This window comes from Alosa alosa, chromosome 22 (genome assembly GCF_017589495.1).
Source record: "Alosa alosa isolate M-15738 ecotype Scorff River chromosome 22, AALO_Geno_1.1, whole genome shotgun sequence".
In the NCBI taxonomy this organism is placed as follows: Eukaryota; Metazoa; Chordata; class Actinopteri; order Clupeiformes; family Clupeidae; genus Alosa; species Alosa alosa.
Window position 1 is genome coordinate 26,355,094 of NC_063210.1, and position 23,225 is coordinate 26,378,318.

General features: G+C 43.1%; 1 protein-coding gene across 2 annotated transcripts; it reads left to right on the plus strand.

Annotated features, from left to right (window-relative positions):
• The first annotated feature begins 1,093 nt into the window (after nucleotides 1-1,093).
• mfsd11 (major facilitator superfamily domain containing 11) lies at nucleotides 1,094-23,088 on the plus strand. Of its 2 annotated transcripts, XM_048233294.1 has the most exons (15): nucleotides 1,094-1,326; nucleotides 5,403-5,544; nucleotides 6,322-6,377; nucleotides 6,869-6,976; nucleotides 7,250-7,329; nucleotides 9,441-9,537; nucleotides 14,343-14,401; nucleotides 14,865-15,033; nucleotides 15,889-15,929; nucleotides 16,064-16,129; nucleotides 18,013-18,138; nucleotides 18,555-18,729; nucleotides 18,934-19,069; nucleotides 21,921-22,091; nucleotides 22,345-23,088. In XM_048233294.1, the coding sequence occupies exons 2-14, from the start codon at nucleotides 5,449-5,451 to the stop codon at nucleotides 22,080-22,082; spliced, it is 1,371 nt and encodes a 456-aa protein (XP_048089251.1). In that variant the 5' UTR covers nucleotides 1,094-1,326; nucleotides 5,403-5,448; the 3' UTR covers nucleotides 22,083-22,091; nucleotides 22,345-23,088. The 2 variants fall into 2 exon arrangements, with proteins under 2 accessions (XP_048089251.1, XP_048089250.1); XM_048233293.1 differs by having other exon boundaries at nucleotides 21,921-23,088.
• The last annotated feature ends 137 nt before the right edge of the window (nucleotides 23,089-23,225 follow it).

The window sequence follows — 23,225 nt, forward strand, 5'->3', positions numbered from 1 at the left end:
ATTCCTATAAGGTTGCTGTTTATAGTATTCCTATAAGATTGCTGTAATATCTTTATAGTATTCCTATAAGATTGCTATAATATTTTGTCCTAACATACTGCAAGATTCATATATTTTGTTCTGTAAGGGAAGTGTCATGAGGAAATGGCTGTCTATGGCCTGGGGGGCCTGGTATCCACGCGGTCGGTTGGGGAAGATGCTTCTCAACACACCTGAAGCATAAAGAACAGAACACTTCCAAACAGCTCCGAGCCCTCTCTAAAGTGTAGCTTTAATACTCTATTTACGGTATTAACAACCACAATAATAACAAATCAGTGGGGGCGTTCGATCATGCAGCGCTGGGCAGAAACAGCAGGAGCTCTCTTGTGCGTTTTGGAACTAGAGATGCTGTTAAAGATGTGAGATCAAAGGCAGCCACAGGTCCTAATGCAACCTTGACCACTTCAACTACTTCACCTACTGCTGCGGCTTGCGTGTGTGAGAGAGGGGGGGGGTTCTCCTGGTATCGGCATGGCCTGCAAGTCTGTCATTATGTAAACAGCGACATTCCATATGGCTTCTGTTGCCCTGCTGTGGCACACACACAGTATGTGATCTGCATGGTGACTGATTGGGGAACAGTGGGGCAAGTGCAGTAGCATTAGGCCACCTCACACAGAGGGGCAAGTGCAGTAGAATTAGGCCCACAGTGGGCCAAGTGCAGTAGCATTAGGCCACCTCACTTTACAGACTAGTCACACTGTAATAAAAGTGGCTGCTAAATTATTAACTGTCAGTGTAGCAAAGGATTCAGCCCACAGAAGCTTATTTATTTAGAGTGATTTAGAAGTGACACTCAATAAAGAAGCTTATTTATCCAGAGTGATTTAGAAGTGACACTCAATAAAGCTGAGTAATGTGTGTCGAGTAATGTGCAATGTGTTTTAATGTTGTTCCTAATCTTGTGATTGGGATTTAAAACAATTTTTAAGTATGTGGGACCAGAGCCCATCGAAATTCTCTTGTGGAACTCATTTTCCCATGGTGCACTGACATGTGAGTCTGCAGTGTCGGTCAGCTGACGTCTCACATGACAGACGTCCGCGGTGAAGCCATAAATCGTAAATTGAAAAACACCAGCGACAGCATATTTGATGTTCTGCCGTAGATACAGTGGTCACACAGGAAAACTTGACCAGCTAGTCGGCAAGTCACATGGTTTTCATGACAGTCCTATCTGCACGCGACTGGGATCTGCTCGCAAAGGTTATAATGATGGGACCTTTTGTTTAACCCGAAAACTGGTTTGAAAAGTAACGTTAAACTACACCACTGATACATTCGGTAAGTTGAGGTGCTGATTGCATCCGTCTCGTTGAAGGTCAGTTAAGATTAGTAGAAGTCAATATCATGGAAAAACGTGTCCGCAAAACGTCGCCACAAGACCGCTAATGAAAGACCTTAGCTTGTTTGTGCTTAATAATAATCTAGGCTAACTGGTGTACAGCTTCTCACGTCGACTCTTCTCATGTCTGAATATCCTGTACAATGAAACCGATTTGTCTATCGCCACGTCCCACCCACTTTTTAAACACACACTTTTGCCGTGCGAAATACCAGTGCTGTTTTCAGCATCTGTTTGCGTAAATCGCGGTAAGCTTTTTTTTTCCTTTTTACGCGCATTTTCCCATCCGCTTCTGTCACACACACACACAGGGCACAAGTTCCAAATCAAGGCGGCCTTATGAAAGGCTGATTTATTATGTATTTATAGGGATTGTCAAAGTTTTTTTTTTTTTTCCGTCATTTACTTCCTGAATTTTTGGTCAACGATACCCAGGACACCGAACCACCGGGGCACATGAACTTTGGTGGGTATGTAGCCCCACTAGACTTTTACGGAAAAATTTCGTTTCGTCCCCGTGGCCCCCCAGTTTTTCCTAAATAACAACCTCAATACAACAACAATAACAACAACATAACAACAACAATATCGGGTGAACCCAGCCGGATCTGCCCGCTATTTATTTTTTGATTTCTTAAAAGATTGAGCTTGGTCTGGTGAAAGCCAGACTAGCCATGGACCTCAGTTACACAATGCAAGGGAACATGAATCAGCCTATATTTGCACGAACAATAACGGACAACAGCTCTTCAACTATGGCCCGTTAAAATGTGTATGAACAGTCTAGCGACGCATTTCATCAAGGCCCATTTGGACATGTCAGTTATTTGCACCACTGGTTAGATGTAAAACAGCATTTCGTTTCAGACTACTGTTACTTAATTTGTGCATTGACAATAAAGTATTACATGAACTAAAGATGACTAAAAATCTTATGTAGAAGAAGAAACATTCACAAAAATCCATCCATCCAAAAAAATGACCTTTGTTTTTGATAGCTTTGAAAACGGCATGGAACTGACAGAGATGTTTTTGTTTAAAAATAAATAAATAACATTATGCTGATACCTTTTGCTTTTCCCAAATACAATGTAGCCTACAGGTGTAAGTGACATTTCATCAATCCAGTTGCAATGGATGAACTGTAATGAACTGCCCTACTTGTGATTGTTTAGAGATTTTAAAGGTTTTATAACAATGCTACATCTTCTTTGGCTATTCTACAATCTATTCCCTTTTCAGCACCAGTAGGCTACTTTCTGTGCAGCCGCTTTACACACACTCAGGCATGCCAAACAAGCATACACAAAAGTTTCAAGAGTGGGGGATGGAGTAAAATATGGAGACAAATTGAAGTGTGATTTATTTTCGAGGAACGGATGTACAGGACTGAGCGGCGGTCATATTTTGTACCGGTATGCGGTACATCTAGTTTAAAATAGCACCAGACACACCTCTTGGAACATGGACTTTCTCATTGACCTTCGGAATGCCATTTAAATCCAGAAAAACCAAGGCTTTGAACCGGTTCATGGAACGAAAACGAGAAACTTTTGCCATTTTGCTAGGAACAAAAAAGAAACCAGTAACTTTATGATTTTTTTTTCATGTTCCGGAACAGAAATGATTTTTAAATTAAATTAAATTATTGGTAACCGGTTAATACGGTTATTTTTTTGTTCCTGAGAAAGTTTGTGTCTTCAATGAAATGGTGAGGGTCACCTCCTGTCATTCAATGACTGTATGGACAGTGCAGACAGACACGAGCAGGCAATCAAAAGGCCTACTAAGTCTCCAAATATCAATGATTTCATTTCACCTGTTTCTCTTTTTACTAGGCCGTGATAAACATTGTTGGAAAAAACTAGCATTAACGTTAAGGCAGCTTTAATTTATTTGGAAAAACGTAAAAGTCCTCATTTTGGCATTTAGACAATGGGAAGGTATCCAATTAAGAATCCAATATTACCGTACCGGCGACCAAACATATATTGTATATATGACAGCATTTTTTGTTTGACCAGGAACTTATTCAGGCTATAGGAAGACACTGGTGCAGCTTCTATAAAGCAGTGGCCTAGTGTTTTATTATGTTTCCTGATAGTCTAAAAGACAATATTGTGACTATTAATAGCCCATTTGAAAGCATATATTTTTGTCCGACAGCTGACACAGAACGTTATTAACCGGGTCAGAAACAATATTTTTTTGTTCTAACCAGTTCGGGAACGTCAATTTTAGGGTGGGAGGAACCAAAACTGGAAACATTAAAATACTGTTTCTGTTCAGAATGAACCAATTGGCAAAACATTCTGGTTCAAAGCCCTGGAAAGAACACAAACCAGTCTTTGATTTTGAAAATGTAAGCATGGTGAACTGAATAGAGATGGCCTACAGTAAAATGGTGTGCCATCACATAGCAAAGAATTGACTTAACGAAATTTCACGTTCGCTTTGAGGTTTCTGCAAGTAGCCTAATGACCGTTCTACATGTAGGCTGCTGAAGTAACGCGAGGGCGCAGCAAATGAACTTCAGAAACAATAGGCCTATATCTTTAAGCTTGCGACATTCAGACTGCCACAAAAAAGTTAGGCCCACCGGGAATCCTGTGTTCTCGCAAGAGCACAATGGAATTGTCACTCTGGCAATGAGCATTGATGCACGTTACTTTTACCCCTTGCATCTGAGGGAACCCATCAAAGCGGCGTATCTGATATAGGCGGGCCAGAGGCGAGCTAAACTGATGACGACAGTGCTTCAACGTTGGAGGTCAGTAAGCATTGGTCGTAGTGTTATCCAATTGCGTCAAAGTCCGGAATCATTCAGAGTAAACATTGGTCTAGTGTTATCCAATTGCGTGCTGTGAGATTTTCAAATGCATACTTGGTGCAGCCCCTCGAGTTGGGCCATTACATTGTTCGTGGCCAGACCCTTAATCTTTCTAGATTACCAGGGTCTGGATTTTCCAGGCTACCCAATAGCCACTCTGGGGCTGCATTCAAAGCATTAAATAAATTAATTTAACAGATATTGCAACTGCATGGTTAACTTAAGACCGTTAAATTTCAAAGATATTGGCCATAGTAAGTTCGTTGGGGATGGAGTCGCTAAATATTTTAGAAAGAAAACTTATAGGTCATAGGGCCTACAAGCGTACTATTCCTACAAAACAACTAGATACTAACAAAGTAGAGCAAGAACAACCATGTGGTGACACTGTTCCAGTGAGTAAAGATTCATTTTGGAAGAAGACACATTTCGCGGAAACATGAGTGCTACAGAGTGCAAAGAAAAACGTGAGCAATTTGAATATGCTTCATATCAAGTAAGGCTGAAGTAAAACTTGGATGCTTAACCTGTATTAATTAATCCCACTGATCCCTTTAGTTTTAGGCTTGTGTATTGACGTTGCCAAGCTTGTTCGTTGTTGCACTATCAGTGTGGCATTATCTTTTACAATAAATGTTCTATGAGTGACATTGACCTTGCTCTTAGTTCTTTGGGATTTAAGTTTTCTAAGGTGACAATTCGGCTTGTAGATTATTTCTCCCTCTTTTAAATTGGAGCGAGCGTGGAGCAATTTCACTGGAGCGGGAGGATTTTTAAGTGGAGCGGGGAGCAAAATTGAGCGGGGCGGTCTGACGTGAATTTGAGCGGAGGAACGGCCGAGTGAACAGCCACCTGAGCGAGGACCGGGATATATTCGCACCGCTCAGCTCCGCTCACTAGCTCTGCCATGAGTAAAGCTGGTTCCGAATTAGTCATTGAATTAATACCTTTATTTTTTATATAGAAGTATCTAAATAACCTGTTAAAATGTACCAGAATTCAGGAAATTGCGTCTTGTCCAAAAAAAACAAATTCTGGGGGAGGACCCTCATACCCCCATGAAATGTCCCACCCACTTTCAAAATGCCTCCAACTCCCATGCTTCCATTAGTTTTATTAGGCTTTGATCATGTCAGTGTAGCGATGTAAAATATAATTTCTCTTTCCTCTGATCAATGCTGATAGGTGGCCGTGAGACGTTGTGGTGACACAGCGAGAGCGTCCCGTCAACATGAGCCCCGAAGGAAAGTCGCTGCTCAACATCATCGTCCTCGGCTTCGGGTTTATGTTCATGTTCACCGCCTTTCAAACATGCGGGAACATCGAGGTAACGTGACGTCATACCGAACAACTAAAAAGTTAAATATACTAAATGCTAGAAGTTGCAACGAGATTATAAGGAAACAAAAGCGAATGCGGCAGATCACCTGCCCTAAACCGAATAAGTGGGTCAGTTTTGTCAGGGAAGTAAGTTGGTCGTACATCGCATTTCTCCTTGTTGGAGAATACCTGATAGACCTGTTCCATTCTGGATGTAGGCCTCCTTGTTGGAAGTATAAGTATATATACTATTTTGATCCCGTGAGGGAAATTTGGTCTCTGCATTTATCCCAATCGGTGAATTAGTGAAACACACTCAGCACACAGTGAACACACAGTGAGGTGAAGCACACACTAATCCCGGCGCAGTGAGCTGGCTGCAACAACAGCGGCGCTCGGGGAGCAGTGAGGGGTTAGGTGCCTTGCTCAAGGGCACTTCAGCCGTGCCTACTGGTCGGGGTTCGAACCGGCAACCCTCCGGTTACGTCATGGTTGACACTACGCAGCTTCCACAAGACTGAGAACAGGACAACAGCACAGTACAGTACAGTTCCTCCTCTCTGAAGTTTACAAATATAATTAGCATTCACATAAATATTTCACCTAAACATGTTTATGTGTAAAATCAGGTAAAGTGGCGGATATATGTTTTTGTCATTGACCTGATAGCGTGTGGTTTCATAAACGTGGTAATAAGTTTTTGTCTTCTGTCCTGATACCGTGTGGTTTCATAAACGTGGTTCCCGTGTGGTTTCATAAACGCGGTTCCTACTTGTCTTCCCAGCAAACCGTTCTGAAGAGCTACAACAGCTCAGACTTCCATGGCAGCGGATACACCAGGTACCACATCAGGTTCTAACACCCTACCTCATGCTGTCACGGGTTCTAACACCCTACCTCATGCTGTCACGGGTTCTAACACCCTACCTCATGCTGTTACGGGTTCTAACACCCTACCTCATGATGCTACGGGTTCTAACACCCTACCTCACGCTTTTATGGGTTCTAACACCCTACCTCATGGTGCTACGGGTTCTAACACCCTACCTCACGCTTTTACGGGTTCTAACACCCTACCTCATTCCCTGAGCATTACCATGGCCCTCAGCAGGAAAAGAAAAACAGAAACTTTAAAGTTTCTAATTTGAAAGTCTTCAGTTTTGCAGAGTCACTAATGAGCAGGATGAGCAGACTTCATGATGAAACGCTTAATGTTGGTGGATACGGCCGCCATTATAGGAAAGACCTGGAATGAATGAATGAATGAATGAATGAATGAATAGGTGACTTACTAAAAGTTTGTTTGTTTGTTTGTTTGTTTGTTTGTTTAGTATGTCCATCATCTATGGCGTGTTCTCGGCCTCCAACCTCATCGCTCCCTCAGTGGTGGCCGTCATTGGTCCACAGCTGGCCATGTTCTTCAGTGGTCTCCTCTACAGGTGAGCTACACACACACACACACACACTCCATTTTCCAAGATAATTGATTGGTTGGGGGGTGGTGTGTGTATACGGTTTAATGTATTGATATAATAAACACCTGGTCTGACCGAACAACCACCTGAAGGCACTTTTTTTTACAGTCAATATATTAGCATTCAATCTCTCTCTCTCTCTCTCTTTCTTTCTTTCTTTCTTTCTTTCTTTCTTTCTTTCTTTCTTTCTTTCTTTCTCTCTCTCTCTCTCTCTCTCTCTCTCTCTCCCCTCTGTAGTGGCTACATTGCCATGTTTATCCATCCGCTGACCTGGAGTTTCTACACGGCATCGGTTTTGGTCGGCATCGCCGCAGCAGGTAACCGTTTGGTCCAAGTAAATGTAATGGAAATGTTTAAAAAGATGAAAACACTTTTTGATTCCATGTTTTTCCCACATTGTCTTGCAACCTTTTGGCATGTGACAGTGTCATTTTCAGTCAGAACAAACATATTGGTCAAGAGAAAATCAACATTAAATCAATATTTGCCAGGGGTATGAATAATTTTGTTCTTAACTGTAAATGTAATGTAATGTAAATGTAAATCAGGTTTATAGGCCAAGTATACTTGCATATTCAAGGAATTTGGTCTCTGCATTTATCCCATCTGTGAATTAGTGAACACACAGCAGTGTTGTGCGTGAATGAGTTCAAAAGAACGCGTTCATTGAACACGTTCATTTTTCTGTGAACTTTGAATTGAACGCAACATATTTGCAAATTAAAAACTACAACGTGAACTCAGTTCAGATTACGTGAAGCGAGCGCCACTGTTGAGGTCTAATTAAACGTCACAGAATTTTTCTTCTCCTGACGAGTGACATGGTCTGCTGCTCATACTTTTCCAACAACATATCGTTGTCTCACTTCCACATTTCACGAGTGCAACCCCTAAACTACACAATTTCATTACAGTACCTTACCCACGATGCATTGCACACACAAACTAGCAACCATAGACAGTAAAAGATATGGACAGAGTCATCACGCAGACGTCAGTTGAGACGGGTGAAGCAAATTTCAACCCTTTCTGTTGGTCGACGAGGCTTTCTGCGCAGGCTCAGGGGACGTAGATGTAACATAGACAAGTAGTCTGACTCGTGTAACTCTTGTGATAGCTGCACCGAGAGATTGGTTATGTAGCCCTTTACTTTGTTACCACCATGTCTACATTTACTTTTCTTAAGTGTTGTTCGTAGATAAATGTGATATCATATTAACAACACTCGCCACATTCATAGCCTACTGTCAATCCATCAAAACTTTGCTGAAATGTTGTGGTCCGATGCTTTCTTATCCAGAGAATACGGTTATTTTGCTCCTGTGCGACTCTTTAACCCGCTCTTGTCGCATGTTCATTACGTAAATTCCGTCATGTTAGCATTGATTTCGGAAAAAAGTTTATTACTCAGCTTCAGTTACGACGTTATGACACCAATCACACAATGTTGTATTAGTCCGAAAATAGAAAAAGTTCATATAAAGGCTTAAAACGCTTCAGCTGTTAACGTTATTTGATGTCAAAGTGGCGCCAAATTGAATGGGGTTCAATGGAATGGCTAGGTGGAACTGGTCTGTAAAAAACGCGATCTCTGTGGACAGCCCAGGCTCCAAAAACGGCAACAAAAACAACCTGGCAAACCTAGCCCATAAAAACATAACAAACTTTTCCAGCAAATCACAGATGAGATGCGCGTTTAAGACAGTTTCAATTGCACGGGAGGGATGGGGAGGAAGTAGCGAGCTAGCTCTCTGTTTTGTTTGAAAGTCAACAGAAGTGACGTTACCCAGCATCGCTTAGAGCACCTCTATCTCAATCTGAAACGTTAGTACCTCAAGCTGTTTGACAAAAATGTCCTTCTGTCACACTAAAATGATTTCTTTTGTTTTTTAATGATACATTTCTTAGGATATATTTTTCTAGAGGAACAGTATTGGGCAATAGACCAATAAACCAAAAACAAAAACCATGTTTTTGTCCTTTGTCCATAGGCTACTTTTATAAAAAAAAATTCGTTTTGTGTGAATCTAAGATCTAGTAGTATGCCTAATTGATTTTATTGCAAGACACAACACAGTAATTTGTTGTGGCTTTTGATTGCAGGGTCTTTCATTCTCGATTCTCACCCAAAAAATGAACTGAACTTTGAACTAGTTCAAAATTGAAATGGTGAACTATGAACGTGAGCTGTTCACTTTGAACCTATGTGAACTGAACTTTGAACTAGTTGATGAAAAGTGTGAAGTTGCACAACACTGACAACCAAGGAGGTGAAGCACACACTAACCCGGAGAGCTGCAGAGTTTGACATGCACAATCAAATGTCTCCACAACTTTAGTAGAAGTGCAAACATATTACAGAAGTATACAGTAGGTCATATACTCTCTCTCTCTTCTCTTCTCTTCTCTTCTCTTCTCTTCTCTTCAGTGTTGTGGACTGCCCAGGGGAACCTGTTGACCATTAACTCCTCGGACAGCACCATCGGCCGGAACACCGGCATCTTCTGGGCCCTGCTGCAGTTTAGGTAAGCATTCATCTGTCTGTCTGTCTGTCTGTCTGTCTGCCTATAGGGAGCCGGGAGCTATAGGCTACCTGGTCTAACCCACTAGCAGTTAATTATGCTAAGCTAGGCTACCTGGTGTAACCCACTAGCAGTTAATTATGCTAAGCTAGGCTACCTGGAGTAACCTACTAGCAGTTAATTATGCTATGCTAGGCTACCTGGAGTAACCCACTAGCAGTTAATTATGCTAAGCTAGGCTACCTGGAGTAACCCACTAGCAGGTAATTATGCTAAGCTAGGCTAACGGTGTCAGACTGGGTTATTGCATGCACAGAGAAGAGAAGGGGCCGATCGTCTTATCCAACTCAGATAAGCTGATTTCCCAAAACATTGGAGTGTTCCTCCAAATACAAAGTGTCTGCTACACCAGAAACACACACACACCAGAAACACAAGCAATGTTGAAATCATGAAGACTCCACCTTTTCTTTCAATGGGAACTTTTGAAATTGAGGAACTGGCTGTCAGACGAGAGAGAGAGGCGGGGGGTATGGAAGGAGAAGAGAGAGAGAGAGAAGAAATATGGAAGGAGGAGAGAGAGAGAGAGAAATATGGAAGGAGAAGAGAGAGAGAGAGAGAGAGAGAGAAATATGGAAGGAGGAGAGAGAGGCGACCTGACCTGTACCCTGTGAGGTGAACTGCTGATGTGGTGAATATGGGGAGACAGAGAAGGAGAGAGATGATTAAGGGAGGGCAGGTCACCACCCTCCCTCTCCCTGTACCCTGTGAGGTGAACTGCTGACGTTTTGAATATGGGGAGATGATTAAGGGAAGGCAGGTCACCACCCTCCCTCTCCCTGTGCTCTGTGAGGTGAACTGCTCACATGGTCCAGCATGTGAACCACTGCAGTCTGTGAACCCTGTTCTGCAGTGGACCAGCTGTGGCTGGTTAAGTGATGGTATTTTTGATACCACAGATTTAATAGAGACCCAGTCAGACCAATAGTATGACAAATCAGGAACAGAGTTTATTTACAATGATGCGCATCAAGGGAGAGACAGCATGACGTCACCTAAAGATCCATCAGCTGCTCTCATTAGACAAGGAAATAGTTAGGGTTTAAGTATCCTTCCAGGCTGACGGGAGATGGCGTTGGTCATCCCATCTCACGTGGACTACACTGAATCAGACCCCGATTAGTGGCAACCTGGCAATCCGGAGCAGATGGCTACTGACGCAGCCATGCAGAACAGTAAAACACTGCAAAGTCATAATATTCCTGCTTATCTCTAAATAGTCACACACAGATATACACAGGGACAGTACAGATATCATACAGTCATTACATAGAATCATACTTTTAGTATCAAAGTGACCCACTAATGAGAAATGTAGAATGCCCCTGCACCACTGCTCAGGAAAATTGGAGACCTGGCCCTGGTTGTGGATGGCTGCTCTATTTCCCCATCTACTGAGGTGCGCAACCTGGGTGTTATTCTGGACTCCACTCTCTCCTTCCGGTCCCACATCAACAATGTCACCAAGTCTGTCTTCTACCACCTCAGAAGCATCTCACGACTCCGGCCTACACTCACACCTTCAGTAACTGAGACACTCATCCACGCCTTCATCACCTCCCGTTTGGACTACTGCAATGGTGTCCTGTCTGGACTGCCCACCAAGGCCCTTAGCAGACTCCAGTATGTCCAGAACTCAGCTGCCAGGGTTTTAACCCACACAAAGCCCTGGCAACATATCACTCCCATTCTCCAACAGCTCCACTGGTTGCCAGTTAAGTCACGCATCATCTACAAGATCCTCCTGCTCACCTACAAATCTCTCCATGGACTCTCACCACAATACCTCACAGATCTCCTCCACCCCTACACTCAGTCACGCTCCCTGCGGTCCTCTGACAAGGACCTGCTGGCCACCCCCCGCACCAGGTTGCGGACTTTTGGGGGCAGGGCTTTCTCTGTCAACGCTCCCACACTCTGGAACAGTCTACCACTCCATGTCCGCTCTGCCCCGTCCCTGCCCATGTTCAAAAAGCACCTCAAAACATTTCTTTTCACCAAGTCCTTTGACCCCTAACCCCCATTGTAAAGCGACCTTGGGTACCATGAAAGGCGCTATATAAGTCCAAGTTATTAGAACATTAAACCATATATTGTAATATTGGTCATAATGCAGAACGTTAAACCACATATTGGAATATTGGACATAATGTTCTATTCCACTTTCTCTCAGTCCCCCTTTTTCAGCCTTTATGGCTGGAACATTTTATCAAATAGTGCCACTGGGAAATGCACAAAATGTAAATGATTATACACTTGTTTCATTAAAGTTAGTCAGATCCAAATAAGCAGGTACATTAGGCCATAAGTCATATGTTCATATCTACCTACTGTATAGAGATAGCAGGTTTTTAATGTACAAAAAGATGCAAACAGCAAAGTAAAGGTAGTATTCGCCTTATTCACACAGTGGCCATTGTTTAAACCAAAACGAGGCTACAGGGTACACTTACTATATAATTAATGCCACCTACAGGTGAATGCATAGAACATAACAATCCTATGGTTTGTGTACCCTGTAGCCTCGTTTTTGCCAATGGCAACATGTGAATAAAGGCGAATTGAGAGTGTTCTTGATTGAGATTGAGTGTTCCTGATGAACAAAACAATATTTCAGTACCATCCCTGACCATTGCTGATTAGCCATTGCTGTTCTTTTCTACTGCAGAAATATTGTAGAAAGGCTTTAACTTACACTCTTATTTAATTACTTCAGGCCCAAAGTGTTTAAAGGGGAGATTTTTTTTTCTTGTTAATATGCAATTCAACACCAAGTAAAATCTATAAAATCAAGTTTGCAAGACTTCCCATTTCCTCATCAAAGTAACGAATAAAAAAAACCCCTAGATATTGTTCATATTTCAAAATGTTGCCTCATCCGCATTTAATGAAAACATGGTAATTTTGAGTTTTACAGACAACTCAGTTTTCCAATGAGCAGCAATACTGTGTGTGCTCATGCAGGAGGTCTGCACATGATAACGACAATCTGGAGAGGGCGCTTTTGTCTTCAGCAACAGATTGTATAAGGTTGACAAGAGGTTTTAGATATGGTGAGGGACAGGTCGCGGTGTTTAGCTATGAAAGAACATGCGTAGCCTACTTTCTGAGCGCAAAAACGGTCAGCCATAGATAAACGTAGCCTACCTCTGTCTTGGTGGCTAGTTGCACCAGGTATAAGGAAGATGTCCTGAAGTGTACGATATGGCAGTCTTCTGATTGTTGGCGTGCTAAAACGTTTTCCTATTGCATCCATAAACAATTTTCTTGCAGCAAACCGCGCATAAGCAAAGCCCTGGCACTTTAATTTCTTTACACCATGGCTTGTTAGTTCTCCCCCGTTTCCAAAAGCCGCCCATCTCCATTTATTTTTTAACTTTTGACACCTGTGCCTTCCTTTAGCAACAACGCATCCATGACAGCTAGTGGCCTTGCCAAATAGACGCACACAAATCATGACGCTAATATGCGAGGTTCTGGTAGGCCTACTGGTTATGGTTTTGTGCTATAAATGAATAATAGCAAAGTTTTAAGTTGACTTTTAATTGCATGGTTATTTGTTGTCAACATACACTCACAACCTACTGTCGTTAAAAGTGAGATAATAAATTGCATAGGCTACGGTTTATATTCCGTTGCTTTACACATAATGTTAGTTGCATTGATTCAAAACTGTAACAATAATAGTACATCGGGTGGCATAGCAGGCTGTCTGTTCAAGTCATAGGTAACACCCAAAATTAATGACCTCCCCTGACAAGAGTTCGCAATAGTAAGAAATGGTCTACATTGATGCACGGAAAGAACACAGCCTACGCTTCTTTTCCGAATTTGCACAAGCTCACAATATCATATCCAAAAAAGTTATTGGGCAACCTCATCAGCTGTCTCGATTGTGTCACTTTAATCCAACTTTTAGACCGTTAGTCCTCCAGACGTGTTCTTTTTTTTTTAAGCAAACGCTCCAGGCCAATGAGACAAGCGTGTAGCTACAACATAAACAAAGCGAAACTCATGGCTGAAGTATCTTCTTGAGCGGTCACTGATTGAGACACAGAAAGTTCTCAAGAACACTAAGGTCTTTAAACATTTACCATCACACACATTCATTCATCGGACCTAATATTTAGTTGCCTTAAAAAAAAGGAAAAGAAAAGGTGATAGTCCCCCTATTTTTTTTCTTATTGGATATGCATCGATCTCAAATATGACATTTCTAAAATCAAATGGACGGAAATCCGTCGTACGACGGAGAACTTTAATCCTTGGATTTAACTGATTTCTTCATAAGTTATGAAAAATGGCTACACATGATGGTGTACAATAACAACCACAGTACATCAAAAAGAATATATTTGGTCCATCCCCTTAACTATCCAGAAACGGAGGCATCAGGACCTAAATCACATATATATAAAAATAATAAGTTCTGAATCCAATACTCTCAACAGGCCGTTTACACCCTCATCGTAACTAACTACACCCTTATCGTAATAACTACACCCTTATCGTAACTAAACATGAATAATAACTACACCCTTATCGTAATAACTACACCCTTATCGTAACTAAACATGAATAATAACTACACCCTCATCGTAACTAAAGATAAATAATCTCATCGTAACTAAAGATGAGTAATACATTAACTACACCCTTATCGTAACTAAAGATGGGTTGAACTTGAATGGGATTGAATGGCAGCAACACCATAACAAACCACATGTCCTTTCTTCTCTGTGTTCTAGCATGTTCTTTGGGAACCTGTACGTCTACATCGCCTGGCACGGGAAAACGCACATATCAGGTGAGATGGCCACCTCTACGTCCTGAGAGTTCCTACTCTCCTGACATACACACAATCATACAGACACATACCCACAGCGACTAACATAAACACACAGACACACACACAGAGTAAGTCTTTTGAGTCTGAGGGAGATTCCACAATTCTTTATTGACCACTGGGGACAAATTAACTTCTAGGAATTGAATAGAAGTACAGCTGATTTTAGCAGATTATTGCTTTTTCTCCGTGTGTGTGTGTGTGTGTGGAGACTGATGACTGTAAGAGATTATGTTCTGGGAATGATGCATGTGTATGTAATGAATGGTCATGTGGTGTGTGTGTGTGTGTGTATGGGGGTGGTCATCAGTTTATCAATTTTCATGTCTTGTCACAGTCATCAGCCTAGTTGTGTTCATGGAATAGTGTGTTTGATGGATGATGTTTCTTCTGTGTGTGTGTGTGTGTGTGTGTGTGTGTCCAGATAGGGACCGCCAGACGCTGTTCATTTCCTTGACGGTCATCAGTCTGGTGGGGAGCTTCCTGCTCTTCCTGATCCAGCGGGTCGAACCAGACCCCGCCCCTTCTGAGTCCTCTGAGTCTCTGTTGCCCGCGGAAACCACACTCACAGACAGCAGCCCTGCAGTGCTTGCGTGAGTCCAGCAGGGGGAGACACACAGGCACACACACACACACACACACACACACCATAGATCCTGTGAAAGGAAGAGTTGCTGCCACGCTGGCTTGAGTTACAGCAGTCAAAGTTTCAAAGTCATTAGATAAACTCATTAATTAATCACGGATAAATTGAGCCAGGATAACTAAGATATCCCGGCTTAATCCCTTATCCTAGTAATGTGCAATAGGCCCCTGGTGTCCTGCAGCTTTGCACAGGACAGATGTTCAGGAGGAGAGAGATGGTGTCCTGCGTGCACATCTGCACAGGACAGAGATGTTTAGGAGGAGAGATGGTGTCCTGCGTGCACATCTGCACAGGACAGAGATGTTTAGGAGGAGAGATGGTGTCCTGCGTGCACATCTGCACAGGACAGAGATGTTTAGGAGGGGAGATGGTGTCCTGCAGCTTTGCACAGGACAGAGATGTTTAGGAGGGGAGATGGTGTCCTGCAGCTTTGCACAGGACAGAGATGTTTAGGAGGGGAGATGGTGTCCTGCAGCTTTGCACAGGACAGAGATGTCTCAGTCTCAGTACAGATGTTTAGGGGGGGAGATGGTGTCTCATTTGCACAGGACAGAGATTCTCAGTCTCAACACCTTTACAGTTAGTCACATGTTATTACAACATCTACACATTTTATTACAGTTAGAAAAAAGTAAAAGTAAAAGAGGATTTAAAACATTTACACATTTTATTACAGGTAGCATATTTACACATTTTAATACAGGTAGAATATTTACACATTTTATTACAGTTAGAACATTTGCATTCTGAACTGCAGCTCTGCCTGTCTTAATATTGTTGTTGTTGTTGATGTTGTTTACAGAGCACCTCCTGGTTTAGGCTTCCAGGCCCTGGACGCCTTCAGTAAGTCCAGCGCTGTTATTTAAGTCCTCTCTCTCGTTTCAACTTTGGTTCAGTCGTGCCATTGGTCACTGTTGTGTGTGTGTGTGTGTGTGTGTGTGTGTGTGTGTGTGTGTGTGTGTGTGTGTGTTTCACAGAGAAGGCTTTGAAGCTGTTTGTCACCAAAGAAATGCTGTTTCTCAGTATAACCATAGCCTACACGGGTAAGAAGTAGCATTTTATACATGTGGTGATGTGAAGACTGTGTGTGTGTGTGTGTGTGTGTGTGTTCCCACTTACCTATGAAACGCTTGCCTACAGAGTTTTCAGATGTTTTTGTGTGTTTGTGTTCATGTTCATGTGTGTGACCTTTGACCTTTCTGGCCCTGGTGCCCTACAGGCAGGGGGTCAAGAGCGTGCAGATTAGCTTCGGCATGTTAGCATACGCCATTTTCAAGTATGGCGCCGCATGGAGCATTTGGAACCAGCTCCATGCACGAAAATCCGTGTTGGGCACTCATGCGCTCTCATGCGCGTACATGTTGGTGGGCGGGTACCTATCCGGCGGCTACAGCCAAACATTATTCAGTGCGTATTTCTTGAGGAGCCTATGAGAAGACGTGTATATTATGGTTATTTATCCATCATATGACAAATAAAGAAAGTGTATTGATCTTGTTTCGTTGTTGTTTGTCCCGAACAAAAATAGCCTAAACATGATTAAATACAATAAATTACAGCAGCATAAAGCCCTTGTCTCGTTACACCATGGTCACACGTTGCTGTCAACCCATAGCCGGCCCCGTTTGAGCTTGCCAGAGGCTGAATCAGTAGGCTACTACATTGAAACACAATTATTGCCGCGAGGCATTCCAGCCTACAAATTTAATAAAAGTAAACCATGCATAATTTAAAAAAAATAGCTCAATTTAGGCTACTTCGCTACGCAATAAGGTTTCCATTAGAGCACAGCGCACGTTCAATGAATGAGTGTAAGGGACTGCCTTGTCTCACAATAAACAGCTGGAAATTCCAACACTTTTTCAACTACACAAAACTTTACAGTGATCATCAAATATCCCGTAGATTTAAGTGCCCATCAGTCTCAACATTTAACTATATATTAAAAGTCCAAAAGTAAATTAAATCCCATACCAAAACCGAAAATCGTCTGCTTTTGATAGCCTAGTATGCCGCTCCAAACAAAACGCATGTCTCACAATAAAACGCACAATGTAAGAAATAAAGTTCTGCCTCGAATAAGCCTACCCCAAATAAATACCTGTGCTTTGCGAAGCCTAAGTAGGCTAAATAGCAGACCCCAGACATAATGTAGGATTTACGGAAAGTATGCAGATGTTGGACGTCTGGCGATGCTGGGCGTCTACTGTGCCTCTGACTCCGCTGCCTCATTTGGATGGTAGCCTAACTCGACAGGTGAGCGCGAAGATTGGATATCGTATATGCAGACTACATTCTCTTTAACGTTACTTTACCATCTGTGGTGTACAACCCAAAGTATTTCCAGACACCACATTTTAGATGAGTTGGGGACGTAATTGTCCGCACATGCTGGCAAAAAATAAAATAAAAAACAAACTAATCATAGACTGTAAAAATGCGCTACACATGGCACTAAAAACCGAATAGTTTATTTATACTTCGACAACGGATATTTCACGTCATGTTCGAATGCATATTTGCAGCAGCAGGACGTCAGGCAGACCGCTCTTAGTTAGAGCCGCTGTTATCCAATGAAATTAAGTTGCGCTTCAGGGCGACTCCACTGGACTCCACGCGCGTTCCAGAGCAACTTTTTCTTCTTGTTACGTGGCAAGCAAAGTATGTGCATTATCGCCACCCTCTTACTGGAGGACGACTCTCTTTTTACAGAATATCCAATAAAAATTGACGTTGGTTCATGCGTCATTTCCAGCTTTAGAACTTGGCGATGGTCAGAGCCGACTGGCTGGATCCGAGCCCCGTGTTCAATATGGCGTTGACTATGAATTGGCGGATTTACTAGCCTAGCCTCTGCCATTCATTTGTATGGAGGGCGGGACTTAGTCACTCTCTCCAGTTATATATAATACCTCCCTGCCTACAGGGCTGGAGATGACCTTCTACAGTGGCGTTTATGGCACTAGTCTTGGAGCCATGACTGTGTTTGGAGACAACGCCAAGAGCCTGATCGGCCTCTCTGGCATCTGCATTGGCATCGGGGAGATCCTGGGTATGTGTGTGTGTGACCTCTGTGTGTGTGCTGTGTGTGTTCTCTGTGATATCATTGTGAAGTGCTTGCTTGTCCTCTTTGATAATGACCCCTAGTCCAGCCTGGTTTAAGCACAGATCAAACTCTCTACACTGTCAACAGTCCAGGGTCCTGTCGGTGAAATCTGCCTACATTCTGGCTTCTGATGTTCTACTCGTGTGATATTAACTGCAAAGTGCCATGGTAGTGTGATCAAGCAATGACGTCCTCAAGTGAGACTGGGAGACTCTCTGTTGCTAATCTTAGTAGAAAGTGCTGCTCTGTTTACTGAATGATGTTGAAAGTGCTGATGTGTTTTGTAAAGGGTGTGAGTGAGTTGGGTGTTGCCAGTGTCTCCTGATGGTGAGTGACTGGGTGTACTTGCGCTGTCTGTCCAGGAGGGGGCATATTTGGGATGCTGAATAAGTATATCCAGGTGGGACGGAACCCTGTGGTGCTGCTGGGGCTGGTCACACACTTTGTGGGGTTCTTCCTGATCTTCCTCAACATCGCCAGCGACGCTCCCATCGCACCTGAGGAGGGGACACACCTGCAGGCCTTCATCACGCCCAGGTGAGCCAGAGAGAGAGAGAGAGAGAGAAGGTGTGTGTGTGTGTATGTGTGCCTGTGTATGTTTATCCGTGAATCAGTTTGGGGGGGTGTGTGTGTGTGTGTGTGTGTGTAGGATGTGTAATATGTGTGTGGGGGGGTATTGTGTTTGTGTGAGTGTGAGTAGGATGTGTAATGTGTGTGTGTGTGTGTGTGTTGTCCTGGCAGTGTAGAGGTGGCTCTGTTGTGTAGTTTCCTGCTGGGTTTTGGAGACAGCTGCTTCTACACGCAGCTGCTAAGCATTGTGGGATACATGTTCCGCGAGGACAGCGCACCAGCCTTCGCCGTCTTCTATTTCATCCAGGTAGGTCACCATGGCTACTGCACTGACCAATCAGAGCACAGCTCAGAGCAATCATCCAGGCCTAGGGATGTCACGATTAGAGATTTCGGTGGTACGATAATTGTCTGAAGAATAATCACGATTTCACGATTATTACGATTTATTTTGCGTGAATATTTTTCACAACAGTACTAATGTATAAAATCACACAAACACATTCTTTAGAGGTTTTGATCTCTAACGGTTTTTTTATTGCTTTTTTTTTCACAGTAAGACACTGCATAGTAATAATAATTTAATCACTCTGCTTTCTAAACTATATCCGCTTTTCCCTTTTGGAAAAAGTTAAAGCCTGTAGTCTCTCTCCTGATAATTTAACACACCATTAGAAAGTGTTCTAGTATTTACAGTTTGTGCATTCTTTCAACATTTGTTTTGGAGGTAGATAATGGAAATAGGTTAGATAGAAATTGAATTCAGAACATCTAGAGAACATCCTAAATTCTGCTCCACACACACACACAAACACACACAAGATTATGGCTAAATGTCATGTCATTCTATTTCATATATTTTGGAATTCATATGAAGATTATATATTTTGTTAATGATTTCTAGTATTTTATGATGTGCGTAATTACTAGTAGGTAGGAATATTTAGTCATTTGAAACTCTCTCTGGGATCATAAAAGGGATAAGTGACTCACAATGTTCCTTTATGATTTTGGTGAGCGCTACTCAAATGACATGACGTGAGCTAGCCAGATAGTTAGCAAGTAACTCCAGATGTAAAAGTTTGCCAATAGGTTGCATAGCATATTTCTAAAATGTCATTAAACCCATCAGTAGGACTAAATGAACTAAATCTCATAGCCTAGGTAGGTTAGCTAAACAAACTTGACAGATGCAAGTGAGCAAATCAACTGAACATTTTTGTTGCTGGGAAGCCTCAGCATCACTTAAACTTGCAGCCATGTATCGCTCTTTTTTGGCATGACAGCTGCAGCTTCGAAAGCTGCGCTTTTGTGTGTGTGTGTGTGTGAGGAGGAAAGAGAGTGAGGAAAGACGCAGGCTTGGGGAGGCGAAGCACTAGAAACACACACCTTGTTGCGAACATGCACCTTGTTGCGAGCACGCATCTAACTGCAAAACGCTGTCGTCAAAAGTATAATAAAATTGTGATATGTTTCTAGGGTTGCAAAATTCTGGGAATTTTCAAAGTTGGAAACTTTCCATGGGAATTAAAGGGAATATATGGGAATTAACAGGAATAAATGGGAATAAACTGGGAATTTTTAATATGGCAAGTTAGTCTATAACAGGGAACTTAAATGTAGTGGACAAAACCCCATCTTGCAGTCTAATATTAGTTAAAACAACCTGATTTAATGCAATTTCAGTTGAATTTCTACATCATTCACATGCACACAGCAATCGGCATAGGCTGCTAGAAACCTATGGTGCGTTCATATGCATGGGGAAAAAATGTTTCAACCAATCGGATTTTGTTGTTGAGTGGTGTTGTGTATCTTGGGCAGTTAAGTGTGGCTAGTTTAGCAGACTAGTAAACCATAGGCAGAGAATGGGATTCCCGCTAGCATGCTAGCTAGCTTTGTATGCTAAGCTAAGCGAAATACGTTAACGTTAATGTTTGTATATGTATATATGTTTGTATGATTACCCAAAATTCCCAGTTAATTCCCATTAATTTCCTTTAATTCGATGAAAGTTTCCAAATTGGAATATTTCCAAAAATCCCCAGCTTAACTTCCCATGGTAAGTTTCCGGAAAGTTTCCGGAAATTTACCGGAAATTTTCCGCCCCTTTGCAACCCTATACGTTTCATTTCAGCACCATATTTTGGGGGCAGTGTTGACCGTGTCTCATTCTTGTTCTCCTGCTATGACAAGCAGCACTTTCTGTTGAGTGCACCATTGGTGTAACTTTGTTTTGGTTCCGTGCGAGTTGCGCTTATCTGTCTATGGTACCCGGATGTATGTTTTTATGAGTGTCAACGGAAAGACTGTGTTTGTTTGTTTTATTTATTTGATAGGGACAATGCTCATTAATCAACAGACAAGTTACTTGCTGTAAACAAGCCAGAGTTAGCTACAAGTGCTAGTTTCCATCTGTTGTCCCTAGCCAGATCTTAACAGTCACCCTAAAATGCAAAGGTTGATAAAAAAATCCAGTAGCAATTTAAAAAATCAATCAGCAATTTTAAAAAACGAGAAGGAGAGCCTTCACAATTTATTAACCGTGACGTTTCACACCGTGGTTAATAGTAAAACCGGTTTACCGTGACATCCCCAGGTAGGTCACCATGGCCACTGCACTGACCAATCAGAGCACAGCTCAGAGCAATTGCCTGTCATTGCACATTCAAATTAGTGTGCCAACCTATTAGATCAGAAAGCATTGAGGACAGACCAATCAGAGTGCAGATAGCTCTGTGATAGATATTTCTCGAACCAATCAGAGTGCAGACAGAGTAGAACATGATCCTGTGATGGGACAGTCCTGTTAGAGAATCATCTGTTAATCTTGTTGGTCTAATGATTGCTTTCTCTCTCTTTGTCTGTGTCTGTGTGTCTGTTTCTGTGCGTGTGTGTGTGTTTGTTTGTGTGTGTGTGTCTGTGCGTGTGCGTGCATGCGCGTCTTTTCGTCTGTGCATGCGTGTGTGTCTGTGCGTGCATGTGTGTGTGTCTGTGTGTGCGTGCGTGTCTGTGCATGCGTGTCTGTGCGCGCGTGTGTGTGTGTGTGCGCGTGCGTGTGTGTATGTGTGTCTGTGTGCGCGTGCGTGTGTCTGTGTGTGTGTGTGTGTGTGTGTGTGCGTGTGTGCGCGCGTGTGTGTGTGTGTGTGTGTGTGTAGTCCATCATGGCGGCGGTGGCATTCCTGTACAGTAACTACCTGCTGCTGCACTGGCAGCTGTTGGTGCTGGTGGTGATGGGTTTTCTAGGCACGCTCAGTTTCTTCGTGGCCGAGTGGCTCGCCGTCCAACGCAAGCGTGACTCTGACTACGACAGCATCTAACCTGCCCTGGTGCCAACCCCCCCCACCCACCCACACACACACACACACACACACACACACACACTCACACTCGTGCATAATGGCTGTGGAAGGCCAGCTGACCGCTCCTCAGCACAGGGTGGCACAGTCCAGTCTCTGGGGCTCTGCTGACTGGGGGGGAGCTGGCATGAGAGACTGTGCCAAGCAGCCATATTTTCCTTCCTTCATTTGTTTTGTTTTGTTTTGTTTTTTTTGTGTAATGTTTGATTTGTTTGCTATCCAGAGAACCTGGACAATCAAGGAAGAATCCACTGATGGTGCCTGTTCCACTCCAGTGGGTAAGACTTTTGTGATTTCGCACACACACAAACACACACACTACTTACTAATCCCCACGCATCACACCCCACGGTGTCACAAAGGGAGATTTAGTTTACTTTATAAGACTCAGGAGAGTGCACTTCTGCACATCAGTTGGAGCGTGTGTGTGTGTGTGTGTGTGTGTTTCGGAAGAGAAAAAATACACTCCCCCCTGAAGCTGGAGGTTGTGTCATTGTTGCAGAATGAAGGGCCTGGATGAGCACAGGAGTGAAGTTGTTTTTATTTATTTTATTATGTTGATCACCAGGGACAAGTCTGCCAAAGAGTTCGCTGTGACTGAAAGCTTTTCCCCGTCTCTGCATTGCTTTGTGCCTCGTGTGTGTGCACGCCTGTGTTAGTCACTCTGACTAACGCCTCTCCTGAAAGGATGAGATTGATGGCTAGTTGGCCATGCTAACGCAGTGCTGATGGCTAGTGGGCCATGCTAACGCAGTGCTGATGGCTAGTGGGCCATGCTAACGCAGCACTGATGGCCAGTGGGCCATGCTAACGGAGCGCTGATGGCTAGTAGCCCATGTTAACGCAGCACTGATGGCTAGTGGGCCATGCTAACGCAGCACTAATGGCTAGTGGGCCATCCTAACGCAGCACTGATGGCTAGTGGGCCATGCTAACGCAGCGCTGATGGCTAGTAGCCCATGCTAACGCAGCACTGATGGCTATGGCTAGTGGGCCATGATGGCTAACCATGCTACTGATGGCTAATGGCTAGTGGGCCATGCTAACGCAGCACTGATGGCTTGTGGGCCATGTTAAGGCAGCACTGATGGCTAGTGAGCCATG

Coding starts and splice junctions, on each gene's coding strand:
- mfsd11 (XM_048233293.1), top strand. CDS start 5,449: ATGAGCCCCGAAGGAAAGTCGCTGCTCAACATCATCGTCCTCGGCTTC. Junction 5,545..6,321: donor AAACATGCGGGAACATCGAG/GTAACGTGACGT, acceptor TTGTCTTCCCAG/CAAACCGTTCTGAAGAGCTA. Junction 14,402..14,864: donor CGGGAAAACGCACATATCAG/GTGAGATGGCCA, acceptor GTGTGTGTCCAG/ATAGGGACCGCCAGACGCTG.